The following is a 19,258-nucleotide window of genomic DNA, read 5'->3' on the forward strand; positions in this document are numbered from 1 at the left end:
TAAAAATATTTTTTCTTGGATTTAGATCAAACCATTTGACAACCGGGGATACTTTTGAAATCACAACTACGGTGATTATTATTACCTGCACTAGTGCCAACCCAAATAATACAGTTTCCTGAAGTATGAAGTATGTATTATATCGCAAGATAATAGTAATACCCTTTTTTTAAAAAGTGGCTACAACTCCGTGATGAGTTATCCCACTAGCTAACCAAAGATGATTGAAACCATGGAGTAGAAATGAAGGTTCATTACATTTTGGAAACATAGTTTTCCTTATTTTTCTTAACTTGAGTTAAAGTTTGACTACATATTTTGAGGATGGTTTAGTTGCAGCCTCTCTCATTTGAAAGATTGAGGGACCAATCTTTGTTCTCAGGGACCTCTTCCTTAAAGATAAAGGATAGCAAAACAGTAACTTTAAATTATCATGTAATACATATTACAACAAGTAAATAATAACCATAACATTATATTGTCAGTTAAATAGTTATCAAATAAACATGACATAGCATTTTAAAATAAGAGTTACAAAGGAATGGCAATAATAAAATGCAGGAATAGATGAAAGCAGCTCTGTAACAGGCCTAGTTGTAAGAATATGACCTGACCAGTTTAGTCAAATATCTCTGCATGACTTTAAAGCAACCTTTGACAAGACTTATTATGGGCTGCCCCATTCATACGTGATCCTTTTTTAACAATTAGATGAAGTAATTCACTCTTGATGTTGGGAACCATCAGTAGTCCTAGCGGTAAAACTCTTGCTCTTGACTAGGATTGGGCAATTAGCCGCATCCCAGGTGTTGTAGAACTACACATCCCAGCATGCCTTGCCATAGTTTTGCTATTTGGCTATGCTATAACTGTTGCAAGGCATGCTGGGATTTGTAGTTTAACAACAGCTGGACAGCTGCTTATTGCTCACTTCTGCTATTTACACTTGAGGGATCCTGGAAAAAGGAAAGGACAATCTATAGGTTGTTTGATTAATAAAGAAGTTGGTTGTCTAATTTCTCTGTGATTATTATGTGTTGTAGGGGATAAATCGGCATACTTTGTAACAGATACACCATCACAGATCTTATGTTTCTTGTGTTGCTTTAGTAGCCGACACAATAAAACTTAAACCAACTTAAACCTTTATTAATTCTTATAAAACCACTTATGGTAAAAGGCAATATATAAAATTATACAGTGATTTTAGAAAAGCTACATATTTATAGAAATCACACTATAGTTTGGTAATATAATGAGGAAAGATGACACCATGAACTTGCAGAAGATCATTGCTAGTTGTGTAGTACACTTTGCATGTAATGGGTTTTCAGCATTCCAGGTTATCGAAGTTCATACACCGTCACACCAATATGACGTCACTACAACATCACTGACTCTGATGATAGCATAGAAAAATAGAGAGTTGTAGAAAAGAATATATTATTAATAACTCATTTGTTGGTAGTACGCAGTAGGTAAGATTGTGGGTTTGGTGACGTTTTGAGTCCCAAACTGGGTTGGTCAGGACCCATGGTCTGGTTATTTTAGATTCTGGCATTTTTTTTGCCTGCCTTGCAATATTGATCCAATATTTATTCTTTCATTTATAGGTAGTACCTTGCTCTCTTCTCTGGACATTAGGATGTTTGGGTGCAATTCAATTCATTCTTGCTCTTTCTTATGAACAATTCCTGAAGAGAAGTGATAAGAACTCTAGAACTACTAATTATGGGCTTCACCTGTAGTAGCTGCCTTTCGCTTAAAACTGAACATGCATGCTCAGATCTTCAGCTCTAAGTAGTAGAGGATCATAACTAATAAGCTGCTATTGAGATGTATAGAGGGTAGATTTACTAAAGCTTCTAAGTCAAGTGGTGTTGTTGACCTTTTACAACCAATCAGATTCTGTCTATCATTTTCTAGAATGCAGTAGAGAAATAATAGCGGAAAAAAATGATCTTTATAATCCTATGATAGTGTTTCTATATAGGGTATTGCAAGTTTTTAATTCTTAAAAGTCATAGTAAAAAGTTTGTGCAAATAAACAAGCAATTAAAAAAGCTTCAAGTCTATGTGAATAAATGCGTGTATAATGCATGTTTACAGAGTACTGTTCTTTGCATTGAAATTCTCTGGCATAGCCTTGGAAAATAAAGAATATTTACATGTATAACAATCATGTTTTCTTTCTATTTATCTTTAAGAAAGAGACATATGCAACAATAAAATACAGAGGTGTGCACTTTGGAAAGTACTCAGGGAAGCGCACTGAATTACAAAACTGTGATGTACCTGGCCCAGGGGAATATGACATAGACCAGTAAGTATGACTTTTATTTCTTTTCTTTGCCTTTTAATAACTATATCTTAACATGTCACTTATTATTGTGCTTACTCAAGAACAGGTCCAAAGCAGTTTGATTTGCTAAAGAGACATTTAAATGGGTACTTATGCTCCTGCTTGTAGCACTGGCAGTTTTTATTGCATTGTGAATTACATTCTAGGATTTAACCGCTATAGTGCTGAAATAGGATCTGTCAAAAACAGTTTTCATATAATGCATAATGGATAATATAGCCTTCATAAAAATAACTGTAGTAAGGGACTAAAGCCAGAAATTGAAGCCAAACTGTGCCCTGGGATCGTGTCCTGCTATTGAAGCCAGAGAATCAGTACAGATGAGGTTAGCAAGGATTCAGCAACAGAGTATTGGTCACAAACTACAATACCGTAATGTTCAGATAAACTTCTTCTATCTAATCTCCTCTAAGAGAAACAATATACACAAATTGTACTGTCGCTAATGTTGAAAATTTGTACACAGTGGCTGTGTGAAAGATGCAAATGATGCAGCCGCCACACAAAGGCGCAGCATCAATCGCAGATCAGTCGATTATCAGAGTTCTGAGTAACTCTATACTCAGAATGGCCGCTGAAACTGAGACGCCGTTGAAAAGCCATTTTTTTTGCATACAGGATCGCAGTCAGAGGATGGGACACACATGCCTGTGTTTGAGTAGCCCCCCCGTTGCCGCCCACAAACGGTCCCTGTCTGTCAACCACCCTATGAATAGATCCTTACTGGGAGTGACAATGGTAATGAAACATTGACACATGCACAGTGCGCAGATCAATGACAAGCGCTCAACTGGGTCAACATATACATTGCGTCCATCTCTGAATCAGGCATATAGCACATCTGTATAAATGGCATTACTTCGTCATAGTAGTGCGGTAGTGCGTTCTGTGCTGGCCCCGCCCCCTAAACATGTGACATTGTGATGTCACGCCTAGGAGCTTCCTAAGGGTGCATCAAGGCAGATCCACAGGCTGCAGGATAACTGATACAGGCTATTGAGTATTCATGTATCAATGTCAATGAGAATACTTAACTGAGTATAGGAATGAAAATGTTATTATAAGTAGGTAAAGGATAGTATGTAACCTGTATGATTTTATGTAACAGTATTTACTTCAAGGTATATAAAATCACAGTTGTAAACAATACACTATGCAGGCATGAAAAAACATAAAACAGCAGGATTCTTCCTTTTTGGATCTAAGTGACTTCATATAAGTCTGTGTGGCCAACGTCTCTTAGGTGCTTCTCCATTAATAAAAGCTTAAATACTTAGAGTCACTGTGTAACTATAGGGCAGACAGTGGCATCCCGCTAATCTGTATGGTTGAATGAAAAGTCAGTGCACATACCCATTGCAGCTGTGTAGCACTTTCGAGTGGCAGGAGTCGGCCTTCTTTGAGGCTGTGGACTGTGGATGGTACTGTAGTTGGTGCTCTGGGCCGGGCCTGGTCTGTCCACAGGTTCGATCCCAGTAGCAAGCATGGCACATGCTTACCCCAGGACCTTAACTCCGTGGCTGACCGACCATGGTCTGCAGGGTTATAATCACGGCTAGAGATCCAGTGGAACTCGTAGCCTGATATATCGTCCCGTACAGAGACTTACCCCTTTACTCGATCCTCCTCGGATCATATGACACGCTGACCCGGAAGGACGGTGGACAACATGAAGGAGGCGCCTGAAGAAAGAAGACATCTAGGAAGGGAGAGCGGTGCCAACGGGGATCCGAGGAGGATCGATTCACAATAATGATGTCCAATATAATTGCAGAAAGTCAGGGGAGCAATCAAACTTAATATGTTCACATGCTTGAAGTTTTATGTTCAAAAATATATTGTTCAATAAATTATTGAACGATATATTTTTGAGCATAAAACTTAAAATCATACATTATGTACAGACGTGTCCTTATACATCTATACGCCATGTGTCGCGAGACTCCTGGCAGGAGGGAGGTGACTCCTGCCTGGTCTTCAGTGACTCTGCTAGCACTGGGCGTCTTTCTGGTGTCTTTTTTGACCGAAAATGCTTCATAGTTGCAATGTGATGTGACTAGTATGCACCAGGAGACTATGCTGATTAATTTGATATGCAACATTTGTATATCTGTGTGCAACTGAGTCTGTATATGAAGCAAAACGGAACTTGGCGTGTAAAAAAGCCGCGTCCACTGCATCATAAATTTTCGTATACAGATTTAGACTCAGGGCCTTATTCAGGTTGGATTGCACGGCTGCGTTCGCATGCAGCCGGTCGATGTTTGTGCTCTGCGCATGCATATGCGTTGCGCGAACCAGCCACTGCGATCAGGAAGTGATCGCAGTGAGCATGCAGTCCAATAGCATAGTGATTGACATGAAGTGACCGTTTAAGGGTGGAGAGGGGGAAGGTCGGTGGAACGCAGGCGTGTCTGTGCGTTTGAACACCGTTACAGGGGCGAGCATAATTAAGCTATAGGTCTAGATGGCGACAGGAAGTTTAGCAGTTTGTGAGGTAAGGTCAGGTCATCCACAACTGTGCGAATGGTTCTGATGTACTCAATGTTACCGATGTTTTTGCTGACTTGCGGATGCATGTCATGGGAAGTGGGCGGTTTTATACAATGATGGGCGTCTTGGTATAGTGCTGCGGTTGCCGTACGATTGCATTCATTTGCATATTTTTGCAGCTAGCGGGTGTGTGCAAACGCAGCCGTGCGGTCCGTGCTGAATCAGGCCCTCAGTCGCACACAGACATACAAGTGTTGCATATTAAATTTAGCAAAACAGTCTCCTGGTGCACATTGCCGGCCATTTAATTGTACGTCGGCCAGTGTGTACAGACGATATGTCTGTGAACGACATAGTTCACAGACATATCGCGTAGGCTGTGCAGCACAGCCGATGGCTGATACAGTATATCTGCTCATCGTGCTGTGTGTATGGGCGGGGTGCCGACTGCCGTATGCTTGTTGCAAAGGCTGCTCGGGAGGGGCTATTTTAATGCATCTGCAGCAACAATATATGAGGACAGATCTATAGCTAGTTCATTGGTTCCAGCACTAACCCTGCAGCATTAATAGCTGTGTATAATAGAACGCCTCTCATTAAACAGTTACTAACAAGCAGATTGTAGCGTAGAGCCATGGCACCTGGAACAAGTGCTCCGTGGCTCCCAATACGGAATTGTGCTAGTGAAGAAGTGTGTAGCCTGCATGTGGGGACAGGTTCATCTGAAAAAAATAAACATTAGGGGCAGTGTAGGACTGGAGCTTGAAGGGACCACTTGGTTAATATAGTGTTTAGGGGGACAATAAAATAGCACTGACTAACTGTGCTAGAGCAGGGTGGTACAGTTTCCTGGGCCAACCCCAACCCCTGAACATGTGGCATCAAGGGGTTGGATCCACCAGCACAGGGAAGTACAGTACTGTTTGGAGCATCCTGAGTATGCTCCAGGTGACTGTACAGGCTGAAGGTGTGTGCCCGGAGCATCCACAGGACACTCTGGGCAGCTCTGCAATAGCAATTCTGGCTGCAAGTACCATTCCAGGCACCCTGCAAGCCAAATGCAAGGACTGTGGGTTAGCGATGGTGCAGCCCCCTAGGCACCACACCCCACATTCTCTGGCTTAAGTGCTGAGTGTAATGCTGTTAGGCACGCGGTAAACTAGCATTGCAGCACTAGTTTAGTTGTATTTAGCACCCTCCTGAGGTTCAAGCAGAAATCCTCTAGTCAGGGGCTTACAGCGAGGCCAATTGCATAGCTTCGGGCACATTCTCGGGGCTATTCAACATCGCATTCAATTGCATGATAAAATCTACAGCTATATTTCTTTTTATACTCGTATTTAAGGATGTACAAATCAAAAATGGTCACAAATATGTCAAACTTAAACAATAAACATTTGACAAAGATACATCCAGTTTCCAAAATAATATTATAAAACAATCAATACAAACAAAAAAAAGAAGAAACAAAATGACAAAAAAAAAAAAAAAGAGGTATAGGAAGGGGGACGGAAAGAGGGACCTAGGTCTCCAACAGCTATAACAATCAGTTGATAGAGAGGTACACCAAAGAAACCAGATTAAACCATTAAGGCTTTATATTTGGCAGAATCTTTAAATTCTGGCCAATAAAACCATGTGGCTGTAAATTAGAAAGATGATCTGTTGCAGTCAGAGACATTTCTTCCAAAAATTATATACATATCTTTTCAGTTCAACCAATCTTTGATGGTTGGGGGTGATGCTGACCTCCATTTAACTGGTATAACTGCCTTAGCGGCACTATTCATAAGTCGTAAAAGAGACTTTTTGTACTTGGAGATAGGCCAGGATATTACATTCAAAACCCAGAACTCCGGTCCACTGGGAGCCCCCTTGCCAACAATATCCTAAGTAATTTGGATGACCGGTTGCCAAAAAGATGCCAATGAAGGACAGAGCCACCATATATAAAGAGGAGAACCCAAACTCCCATTGCATCTCCAACATAAATTGGAAACACCTGAGAACATTTTGTTTAATATACTGGGACAAGGATAAGTATCGCTACTACTGGAATCGGTACGAAATGCGGCCGGCGGTTCGATTCCCGGAAGCGGCAGCCCAACACTGGAACAGATCCCGGCAGCGGCAGCCCGACAGCACTGGAAATCCCGATCGTCCCTAGGTAAGTATTAACCTTCACCTAACCTACTCCCCTAACCCTAACCCTCCCTTAGGGGTGCCTAACCCCCCCCCCAAAGTTACTAACCCTAATCCCCCCTCTAAGTGCCTAAACCTAACCCCCCCTTCCCCACTGCCTAAACCTAAGTCCTCCAGGGGGTGCCTAATCCTAACCTCCCCCGGGGGTGCCTAACCCTAACCCTCTCTCCCCCTAGCCTAACCCTAACCTCCCGGGGGGTGCCTAACCCTAAGTCCTCCCCGGGAGCCCTAAACATAACCCTCCCCCCCGATGCTATGCGCTCGCGGCGGACAGCATCCCATCGATCGGGATGCCGGGCGCCGGTCTCCCGGCGTTGGTGAAATGTGCGGCGTCTACATCTAGACGCCGCACATTTCACCCTCGCCGGGATATGACAGTCGGGAAGCCGGCTGTCGGTATAATGTCAGCCGGCTTCCCGATTGCATCCCCTGCTACTTCGATAACAGCTTTAGGTATCACAGGGACAGCTGCTTTTCAGAGCAGCTTTCCCCGCATCGGAGCAACTGAATTGCTCCGATGTGGGGAATGTATTTTTACTCACACTGTTTAGTAAAGTGCCAGAAGCTCAGTGGTGATTTTCGATTAAGGTATAAACCATACTTACTTATTCTACTGAAATGACTGGGAGACTACTGAATTTCAGTGAGTTCTCCCTGGCTCCCCCTACCAGATGCCATCCACTTACCAATTGAAGCAGCAGAGATGAAGGTATGACTATTATATCCCTGCCTCAGCTGCATGATGCTATAAATGGCAGCATTTTGCAGCTGGGGGCAGGGTCGTGATGACAAGAATTGCATCACCACACATGCCCACACTGGCACTCTGCATGAACTCCCTGAGGGAGCAGTGAAATATTGGTATGGTATAGACAATTCCTTAATAAGAGGGCACCAAATTGTTTCATGTTCAGTGGTGTGGTATCCTGACATGTCTAATTAGTATTGTGCTCATACCGGAACAAACAGCAAAGTGTTAATATGTATTCATATGATTTCCCAAACACAGGTGTTGGGGCCAAATGAAAGAGAGGACAATGAAATTCAGCTTGTACTAAATCCATATTTTAACATTAGTTCCTAACTTATTTCTTTGTTTGAATTCAAACTGTATTGTGTCACTTTCCAACACAAGTGCTGACAGGCAGTGATCTACACAGCTTGAACTTCCCATGTTGTCAATGCCAGCAGTGCAGCACTGGCAAGGGTGAGTTCTCCCAACACGCGTGGATTCCTGTCATGTAATGGAGGGGTAATGGGCGGTAGATTCATGTTGGATGGAATTTACTGGAGAATCTTAAACTTGTACATTTGTTTAAAAAGGAGAGTGAACAGGTTATACCTTTACACCCCAGTGACACCTTCAAGACAATGCTTACACTGTAACTTAGTTTAAACGCCTGCTTGATTTATCAGGATAGCAAACCACTCTCACATTAACAGAATAATTTCTTCTTGGTGATCACTAGCCTTAAGCTACCACAGTCCATATGACTATCAGATTGGCCAGCTGGTTCAGCATTGATCGCTATGCCAACAGGGACCAGCAACTTTCTAAGGGCTGAGCTCCACCTCAGCTCTATCCTAATTGGCTGGCATTAACCCATATTTTTCTTTCCCCATAGCGTAGAGCTCCCTGCTTCCTTATATAAAGCCGATTATACCAGGTGTTCTGTTTGGCTTGTCTGACTGCAGCCCCACTGTACACTGTTAGTGATGAAAGTTAACTTTCAAAAGGGTTAAGTCCTTAGCTTTGCCACACCAAAAGCAGCAGGTGGTCTATAAGGTATGGATCGGTTTGCCTGTGAAATATAATCCGCATACATTTCAGTTATAGATAAGTATTGTGAATAGATTGCTCCTTTAAATAGCTCTGCCACTCTCATTCAAATACATTATGTGCCAGTTGCATTTACAGTAGACCTAAGTGGTTGTATCTTTCACTGTAAGTGCAGAAGCCTCCATTAGTGAGAGATTTGGCCCTTTATACAAAATGTAAACATAAGGGAGGGGAGGCTTTATCTCTTCTTGTTTAGATGTCTGTGCAATCTGAACTGCAGACTCATAAATCTTTCTTTGAACTTTCTAAAGGGAAAGTGCACTGCATTATGAGAATGTCAACTCCAAGAAGGAAGACAAGAAGAAATATGAGCCATTCATTCCACGGTATCACGAAGTAATCTTATTACAGGAAGAGAAGAAGGTAAAGTCAATTTGGCTGTTCATAGTACTAAAATAAAATCATTTACTGTGAGGAGGCAACTCATGAATTCCTAGCCCATATTAGAAATGACCCAAATGACTACAACAGGCAATGTATTAGCAAAGGGAAAGAAATAGTTCTCAAACAAGAAAAAGATCAATCTACAGTTTATCTAAAATACATTTTTTTGTCTTAATCCTCTCTGTGGCTTTCTCTGATTTGTATCAGAGACACACAAAATAAAGCACTGACATTAATCTGACTGTCATATAAATATCTACATGATTCTCTGTTACATATTTTATTCTGTTGGACTAAGGAAATCATATGAAGTGCTAGTAACATGTCAGCTTATTGCAATAATTGAATATTAATATTCTATTCTTAGTTTTTTTTAGTCAGAGAGAGCAATAAACATAGCAATCTATATATTTGTAAGAATATGTATGTACAATATGAATAATTTAACAATAATGTTTTTTTCCCCGCCACTTAAATTGTTACTAACAAAATAGGTAATTTGCCAGTGATTTTGCAACCATTAAATATTATGCAACTGCAGTTTGATTTTGTGAAGATAACAACATTTTGGTAAAATCTGTAAGACAAATGACCTGCACGGATGCACTAAAAGTCTTCTTAATACTAGTATATATTAACACTCTCATTGGTATCATAACTAGCATTGTTCTAAAGGTTGGTTTTGCTATTTTGGGTGTTTACCGGTTTTGCTATCTGCTCATTTACTAAAGGCCAAACCAACAAGAACTGACCAAATGGATGACTTTAGAACACAACAGAACTTCAGCTCACAAATCCAATGTTTTTTAATTTACAATAATAGAAACCCCAAATTTACTGTGCATTGGTTTTAGAACCCACAACCCAAAACCAATGGCAAACCTGCCCAAATAACAGACCTGCCTCAGAGCTTATGTAAACTTGATTTTTGGGGGGTCTTCACTTCCTTAGAAATTCCAGTCCAGGGCTGATCAGTTTAGGGCTGGTTGACGTTATATAAGGGGGACCCCATGCTGTGTGTCCCCCTTCTATACCATCAGCTGCCCTGACTAGTTCAGCCTAATGCAGATTATTGGAAAATAAGGAGGACCCCACTCTGTTTTTCCCTCCTATTTTTCAAATCAGCCTAGACTCAGGGGTTGGTTAATGAGGGGACCCCACACGGTTTTTCTTTTAATACCTTTTTAACAATATAAATATAACAAACCCTGCACAGATCATACTGATCTGTGCAGTACTTTAAATCAGCTGCACATTGACACATTGATTGGCTGCTGAATAAGGGATTGAAATCAATGGTGGATGACAAATGACAGTCAAAACCGTTGTATTATAAATACTATTTTTTTAAAACTGCAATCTGCTGTCAATGCCCGTTGGCTTCAATTAGACAGCAAATCCAATGCTAAGTAAATATGTGGTAACCTGGGTGTTTTGGTGTGGATAGATAGGTTAGGTCTAGATGGTACCTTACAGTAGAGGCAGCAGCTCCAATAGATCTTCCTTTTCTTTATCTGGCAATGATTCCACAAGCTTGTCCTCCTCAGGCTGTAGCAGAGAGGCTAGGCCCATGCGCACAGTAAAATTACTTAATGTGACAGCCTTGATAAATAGAATGATATAGCAAATTTATTAAAGGGGAGTAATAGGTCCAGGAAATAGGGGTGTACAGAAAGTAATGATCAGCATACAAATGACATGCAATTCAACACAAATGAAACAGTGGGTATATTTTGCAATAGCTATCAATATGATATAGGTATGCAGTAGGCAATAGTCCTCTTGGTGATGGAATATACTTCTTTATCCTAACTGCTGCAGCACCCCTTTTGCTATGACTAATAGAAAATACAGTTTCTCAATTATTTCAATACACTGTTTTCTAAAGATAACTTCTCAATTGCACAAATTAAGAAATAGCAAAATATATTTCACTCAGCAAACTAGCAAAAGCCCCCAGACTGATCAGTCATTTACTTTAAGGTGAACACAACATTTTTTCATTGGAGTACTCTCTTGCTACTTGGTCACTGTCCTACTACATTCTTGTACTTGCATTCCACAATAGGTAAAAGTAGGTATAATTAGCATCTAACGCTGACCTTTTTTATCCAGAGAAACAATATTGACAGCTCTCCAACAATAAAGCACAGTAAACACAATCAACTATAGCAGCACATTTATCTTCAGCACTCAATAACGTTTAAATCTCAGTACCATCCTTCTATTATCTCTCTGGGTTCTTCTTTCTTGGCAGATTAACAGACTCATTCCCTTATTTAAATTTTTAACCCAGTTGGCACATATTTCATAAATTACCCCTAACAGTGCATGATTTCCAGATCTCCTAGTTGTTGCGCAAGTGTTTTCATTACTGGCTGACACATAAACTAGCTGTGCCAATGTACAGTACATACCTTATATTAAAATCTTGCTACTTATACCTGTGTGCGTGGATGTGTGTGCTAAGGGGCAGGTTATGCTAAATGTAACCCACCTCATTATCCTCCTTATCCTAAGAGATACAATATTTATGCACGAAATGTGCGCATGTTGTAAAAATGTTTAAATATGCAGTCGAGAAAACCTATGGATCTATTTATCTTATATATAAAATTCATTGGTCTGTTTGTCTGTCTGTCTGGTTATGCATTCGGACACCCCTGCACCGATTGGAATGAAACCAACTCAGTGTGGTCCAGTTGGATCCTGGCCAGGTTTTAGAGGGGTTGAGATCCCGTTGAGACCTCCCATTGATGTACGCTGGCCAGAACTTTGACCCGGGGAGCCTGTCCTGAGCCTTCCACTGTATGGATTTAGATAAAAACTTCACAGAGTGGTAACATTGGATCCCAGAATTCATACTAGGGGGTTGATGGCACGGTTGGACCCCTGTTGGTGTACGCTGGGCAGAACTTTGACCCAGGGATGCTGGGCAGAACTTTGACCCAAGAAGCCTTTTCTGGGCCTCCCACTGGATGGATCTAGATGAAAACTTCACAGAGGGATGACAATTGGTCTGGGATACCTAATGGAGTGGTTGGGGTCCTGGTCGGACTTCATGGTGGAGTGCGCTGGGCAGAACTTTGACCCAAGGAGCTTGTTCTGGGCCTTCCATTTGATGGATTTGGACGACATCACATAATTTGGATGAAAACTTCACAGAGTGGTAAGATTGAAACCCAGAAGACATACTAGGGGGCTGAGGTCTCAACTGACCTCGTTTGTGTACACTGGGCAGAACTTGTTGTAAAAATTTTTAAATATGCAGTCGAGAAAACCTATGGATCTATTTATCTTATATATAAAATTCATTGGTCTGTTTGTTTGTCTGTCTGTCCGGTTATGCATTCGGACGCCCCTGCACCGATTGGAATGAAACCAACTCAATGTGGTCCAGTTGGATCCTGGCCAGGTTTTAGAGGGGTTGAGGTCCCATTCAGACCTCCCATTGGTGTACGCTCAGCCGAACTTTGACCCAGGGAGCCTGTTCTGAGCCTTCCACCAGATGGATTTGGACAAAAACTTCATAGAGTGGTAAATTGGATCCCAGAAGACATACTAGGTGGTTGAGGTCACAGTCGGACTTCCCGTTGGTATATACTGGGCAGAATTTTGACCTGGGGGTGCTGGGGAGAACTTTGGCTCAGGGAGCCTATTCTGGGCCTTCAACTGGATGGATTTGGATGAAAACTTCACAGAGGGATGGCAATTGGTCTGGGATGCCTGATGGATTGATTGGAGTCCCGGACGGACTTCTTGGCGGAGTGCGATGGGCAGAATTTTGACCCAGGGAGCCTGTTCTGGGCCTTCTACTGGATGGATTTTGATGACAATAAAGCTTAACTTGAAGATTTAATCCCGGGCAACGTAGGGTACTTAAGCTAGAAAAGCATGAAATCATGCAGATACAGATGTGTCCACATACATCTATCCTCCGTATGCTACAAGTCGCGTTACACTTAATGCGTGAACCCTGTTCGACTTGGTAGCGCTGATTGTCTTTCCATGCAACTTTTTCCCTTAATATGCCTCTTATTTGTATTTAGGTCTGGTTTAAGCATCTTTTAGTATTGCTGGAATTTAAGAGTAGCCTAATGAAGAAAATATCAGAGATATATCCAGCGCTATGCAAAATAACTCTGCAGAACACAGTCCCCATTATTTTTTTTCCCTCTGGGCCAATATATCATACTTGGGGGTAAATTTACTAATCGTGTTTGACTACTAAACAAAAATGCTGCACATCGCCAGTGGTTTGCAGGATTTTCTAGCCATCATATAAGAGTGTCTCTTCCAATGTGCCGGCGATATCTGTTGTATGTTTTCTGTGCACCAGCAGTCTGCAGTTGATTCAAAGCTCTGCATAGATAATACTGATCTGTGCAGACTTTGTAATGTTAAACAGAGAATCAATGGTTAATTAAACAAAAATGGTGTGGGGTCCCCCCAAATCAATAACCAGCCCTGGATCTATCAGTCTGGGCTGGTGTGGGAAAATAGGGGAAAAAATGGCATGGACTTTCCCCTATTTTTTTTTAATGAGCACCAGACTTAATAAGCTGGGGGACTGATGCTATATCAGGGAGACATAGGGTCTGATTCAGACCCGCTCGCGAGCACTGAGCGCTCGCTAGCGGGTCGATGTTGCCCTAGTGCGCATGCGCACGATGGAGGGAGCTCCGTCATGCGCATGCGCGAGACCCGAATAGCGACGGCCAAGCCGTCGCTATGGGTCTCGCACCAAAGGGGGCGTGCTGTCGATGGTGAGTGAGCACGCCCCCTTTGATGGACGTGCCGGAGGCGTGGCTGCCCAGACGGAGGCGTTCCCATGGGAACGCCTACCGTCTGGGTCCGGCCCCACTGACATCACTAGTGACGTCAGTGGGAGTGCTTTTGGCTCTGATAGAGCCAAAAGCACTCCTGGGCTTGCGGCAGCGAGACCCTATCGCAGGGTCTCGTCGCAAGCCCGATAGTCGCGATGGTCTTGACCATCGCGACCATCTTTTTGGCCGCTCGCATAAGCTGTGGGTGGTCACCCACAGCTAAGCGAGCGGCCAGGAGGCCATTCCAATAATAGGTAGGACGGCCCTGATTCAGAGCGAGCGCTCTTTTCAGAGCGTCCGGCTCTGAATCTGGCCCATACAGCATAGGGTCCTCCTGCCATAACAGCAACAAGCCCCAGCCTGGTCAGCCCTGGGCTGAAATGCCTCAGAAATTCAGGACACCAAAATTAAAATGGGGTCCCCCTCTCAATGGAGAAACAGCCCTGGGCTGAAAGCTATTTCCCACACCCCTGGAGGCTGTAGGTGCCTGGTTAATGGTTATATAATAGATAATAATATTGTTCATTAGAGGCAGTCTACAAGTCCAACCAAGACAGTCTTGACATGATGGCACTTGTGTAACAACAAGTGCAAGCATACCGAGACATTAAGGGCACGCCTGTAAAGAGAATAGTAAAATAACCACAGTTTTCACACACCACATGTTGTAATCTTGTATTTAAAAAAACAAAATTAAAACACAGATCCCAAAACCACCAATTTCATAATTACCAAATCCTTGGATGTGCTCCTATTTGTTCTAAGTAGGCATCTAATGGTCTAGGTAAAATAACAAACCGAGCGGAACCCCATGGACAGACACTATACATTGTGCTTAGAGCTAAAGCAAAATGACAGGTCACTAGTAGTCACTGCCATGGAAATGAATATGGAAGCACTGCCGTAGAAGCCATTCCCATAGTCTTAGCCAATCATTGCTTTCCCATTCATTACAATGGCAGTAACCGCTAGTGACCTGCGACAGGCTTCATGTAATCGTGCTCACAATATCGACATGTGAAATGTCTACATTGTCATGGTTAGGCTGCGGGCGGGAGGGCTAGGGTTAGGCGGCTGAGGGAGGTTATAGTTAGGCTCTGAGGGGGAAAGATTAGGTTAAGCACTAGAGGGAGGGTTAGGGGTAGGGGTAGCAGTTCAATACAGACCCGTTGGTGGTCCAGAAGTCTGACCCAGAATTGATGGTCACATGACCTCCAGGATCCGTAAGCCTTGCTGGAGCCTCCTGGAGCAGGTAAGTCACCACTGGGCCACCGTGGATAATATGTCAGTATTCTAATATGTCGACATTTCATAAGTGTCTGCATGATGAATTTCTACGTGTTCATTGTCGACATTATGGCCATGTCGACATTCTAATGTTGACATTATGATTGTTAACCTGTCATACCACACCCGAATAAAGAAGTAATTACTAGAAGTGTGCTATGGTGAGAAAGGATATATCTTGTATAGCTTGCTTAGCACAGAGAATGTTTATGAAGAACAAAGGTTATACTTTGCATGCATGGTATGGAAGATAATCAAATAAAACAATCTAGATTACATACAGCTCAATGCCCACAATTATAGCAGGCCCACCCTGCTTCATGCCTGGCATCATAGTCCCATGCTTACCAGTCTCATATTCCCAATACAGATCCCAGTGTCCGGCATAACAGCCTCATACTCATATTTAGAGATGAGTGGTTCAGATTCCTTGGAATCCGACCAGCCCGGATCTTCCTGTCTGACTCGGATTCCACTTAGAAGCAAAACGTCATCCTCACGGTGGCGGATTCTCGTGGATTTTGGAATATATATAAGGTGCCGCAGACGGGGCTCGGCGCTATTTCCTTGTTAAGCATGCTGCTGTATGCTGCGTTAAACTCTGCTGTATAGGCTGTTCTGCTTCGTTAATGTGTATAAGGGGGGGGGGGTTCAGGCTGCTGTGCTGTACTGGCTAGGCTGTGTCCAGACTCACAAGTCACAAGTGGCTGTGCTGCTTACTCAATATGTAGTGTATAGGGGTGTACACTGCTGTATGCTGTGCTATACTCTGCTGTATAGGCGGTGTCCACACTCACAAGTGGCTGTGCTGCTTAGTCAATGTGTATAGGAGTGCATGATGCTGTATGCTGTGCTGTACTCAGCTGTATAGGCTATGTCCACATTCACAAGTCACAAGTGGCTGTGCTGCTTAGTCAGTGCGCATAGGAGAGCATGATGCTGTATGCTGTATTGGCTGTGCTGTGTCCAGACTCCAGTAAGACATTCACATGCATATATAAGCCCTGTGACTCCATGTAGTGTGAATAGAGCTGTGCCTGCGACATCAAAAAATTTAATTGTATTGTTTTGTACTGTTTGGTGCGCTTTTTTTTTTCTCACATGCATATATAAGCTCTGTGGCTCCAGTCCATGCAGGAATACAGCTGCACCATAAAAAAAATAATTGTAATGTTTGTACTGTTTTGTGTGCTTTGTTTTGCTCACGTGAATATGTAAGCCCTGTGGCTCCAGTCCATGCAGGAATACAGCAGCACCATAGAAAAAAAAAATTATATTGTTTGTACTGTTTTGTGCGCTTTGTGCATATATAAGCCCATTTGCTACAGTCCACGCAAGAATACAGTTGTGCCATCAAAAAAATGTATAATTTATTGTTTGTACTCTTTGGTGCATTTTGTTCACTGCATATATAAGCCATGCAGTGATCTGCAAATTGAAAAATGGATAACATTCCGTTTAGAGAAGAGCAACCAAATACTGTCACTGCAACTGCTGCCACCAGTAATAATGATGATGCTAGTCCTTTAACGTCATCTACTAAAGCCGATGCTCAAGGGCATAGCGGGTCTAAGTCAGGGCATCTAAAATAAAAATAAAAATATACAGTGATAAAGAAAAAAACACATCTAATAAAGGGAAAGTGTGGTGCAGAAAAACAAAATTGCCAATATGCCATGTACCACACGCAGTGGCAAGAAAAGACTGAGGCCTTGGCCTTTATTTATGAGTGGTGGTTCTGCAAGTATCTGGGAGACATCTTCCTCTGCCTCTCATGACTATGCAGGCCCTTATCACTCAGAGTGTAGAAGAGTTGTAAAGAAATTAAAACCACTAAGGCAGTAGAACAAACTGTGCGTTCAGAAACAGAAATGTCACAAATCCCTGAGGAGAGTCTAAGGGGTATATTTACTAAAGTGAGAGTTTTTAGAAGTGGAGATGTTGCCCATAGCAACCAATCAGATTCTAGCTATTATCTTCGAGAACAGGGGTTTTCAATCACGGTGCCAAGGCACACTAGTGTGCCGCAAGTAGTTGTCAAGTGTGCCGCGGCGGTCAGCTCAGCGCACTTGTACTGTAGTGTTATTCCCGAGGAGGCCAATGTAGTGTGTTTTATTCCTGCTAAAGCTGAGCATGCGCGTTTTTTTTTCTTCCACGAGCGCTGCTTCTGCGCATGCGCAATACAAAATTAGGGACTATGGTCAGCGCTGACCTAAGCTGCAGCCCGGGCATCCCCCCCGGACTGGAAAAGGTAGGAACCGCCACTGCTCATCTCTACAAAATATACAGGAAATCTCCCTGTCAAAAATAATTGCACAATATATAATTTATATAATTTTTTTAAAATTACAATTTCTTCTTATTTGTTATACCTATCAAATGTTCATATGTATGTTACTCATGTCTGCACACATTTTCCTAAACATTATTAAATTGCAATTTTGTAATAAATAATTTGTGAATCATGTATAGATTTTAGTGGTGGGGGATGCATTTTAGCTGATTACATACTTCACAAAAACCTGAATATAATTATCTAAAATAATATAAATCATCACACAGAACATTCTCCCACATATACCACCAGTCTACTGTATTTCGTCACATAGACAGTATCATTAGATTCTCAGACTTGACCTCACACACACTGCTAACCTGTACACAGTGGCGTCACTAGGAGGGTGTGGTGTGGGCCGCATCGGATGACACTATCCAAGGGGGTGACATCAAAGTAGCAGAGCTTCTCTGCTATTTTAGTGTCACCACCTCGGATGGTGTCACAGAGCAGCAATCAGATCAGGGAGATCCTGGGGGTAAGCCCGCAGTGTACCAAGAACTTCATATATCATTTTGGAGGCACAGCAGCAATGCTAACATATGCTAGTGCAGCAGGAGGTGTTTGTAGGCAAAATACTCCTCCTGCCAGCATTGCAAATACGAGTGCTGCGTCCAAATATGCAGCATCGGATCACCATCACGACAATAGGATTACTCAGAAACAGGCCCACTTGTTTCTAGCTACAGTATGTCCAGTATGTGCTAAAATTATGATTTTTAAAATGCACTAAAGTAGGCTCTGGGCATTTTGGTAGGTCACAAGAACTGGGTCTGTGACCTACTGCAAATCCGCAATGCTAAAACTGTCCCTATCCAGGGGCGTATTTATAATGGGTGCAGGGTGTGCGGTGCACATGGGCCCTGGATCCAGGGGGGCCCACACTGCATACCCTACACCTAGTACTCGAAGTGTGCCGGTATGAAACGGTATGTCATACCGGAACTTCACTTCGGCACCTGACCGGCGCAGGACTGTCACTGTCCCAGGTCCGGTCAACAGGCTGTTTAAATTTGGCTCTGGCCTCACGGGACCGACAGCATATTGTATTTGGCTCTGGCTGCGAGCTGTGATTCTGTCAATCACAGCTCGCGGACTGGCAGCCATTCAGGGGCGGCCATGTGACCGCCTCTAATTGGCTGGGCTGAAGGTCTGCTAGCTGTCATTGGCTCGAGCCATCACGGAATTCAAAATGCCGCCTTGGAGTGAGGGGAAGGGAGCCTGGGAGTACCGTGATCACAGAGCATGGCGCAGCACAGCGAGGTGAGATGTGTACTGGTGCTGTGTTGTGCAGTGTGGTGTGCTGTGAGGTGTAGTATGCAGTGTGGTGTGCTGTGAGGTGTAGTATGCTGTGTGGTGTGCTGTGACGTGTGGTGTGTACTGTGAGGTTTGTGTATTGTGAGGGGAGGAAGTGGAGGTATGGCAATATCAGGGGGTCCTGCCTAATGCTGGCCATACACGCTACAATTATAGGGGCGATCCGACGATATCAGGTAGCGTGTGGGGGGGAGACCGAGGGTTAAATATTG

General features: G+C 42.9%; 1 protein-coding gene across 1 annotated transcript in view; it reads left to right on the plus strand.

The window, feature by feature from the left end:
• Nucleotides 1-19,258, plus strand: part of STPG2 (sperm tail PG-rich repeat containing 2) — a 975,224-nt gene that overhangs the window by 84,478 nt on the left and 871,488 nt on the right. Inside the window, exons 5-6 of the mRNA XM_088464461.1 lie at nucleotides 2,208-2,323; nucleotides 9,149-9,260. Of these exons, the coding sequence (XP_088320587.1) occupies nucleotides 2,208-2,323; nucleotides 9,149-9,260 (228 nt within the window). The remainder of the gene's footprint in view (nucleotides 1-2,207; nucleotides 2,324-9,148; nucleotides 9,261-19,258) is intronic.

This window comes from Taudactylus pleione, unplaced genomic scaffold, assembly GCF_031769625.1.
Source record: "Taudactylus pleione unplaced genomic scaffold, aTauple2 ptg000055l, whole genome shotgun sequence".
NCBI classification, from domain to species: domain Eukaryota; kingdom Metazoa; phylum Chordata; class Amphibia; order Anura; family Myobatrachidae; genus Taudactylus; species Taudactylus pleione.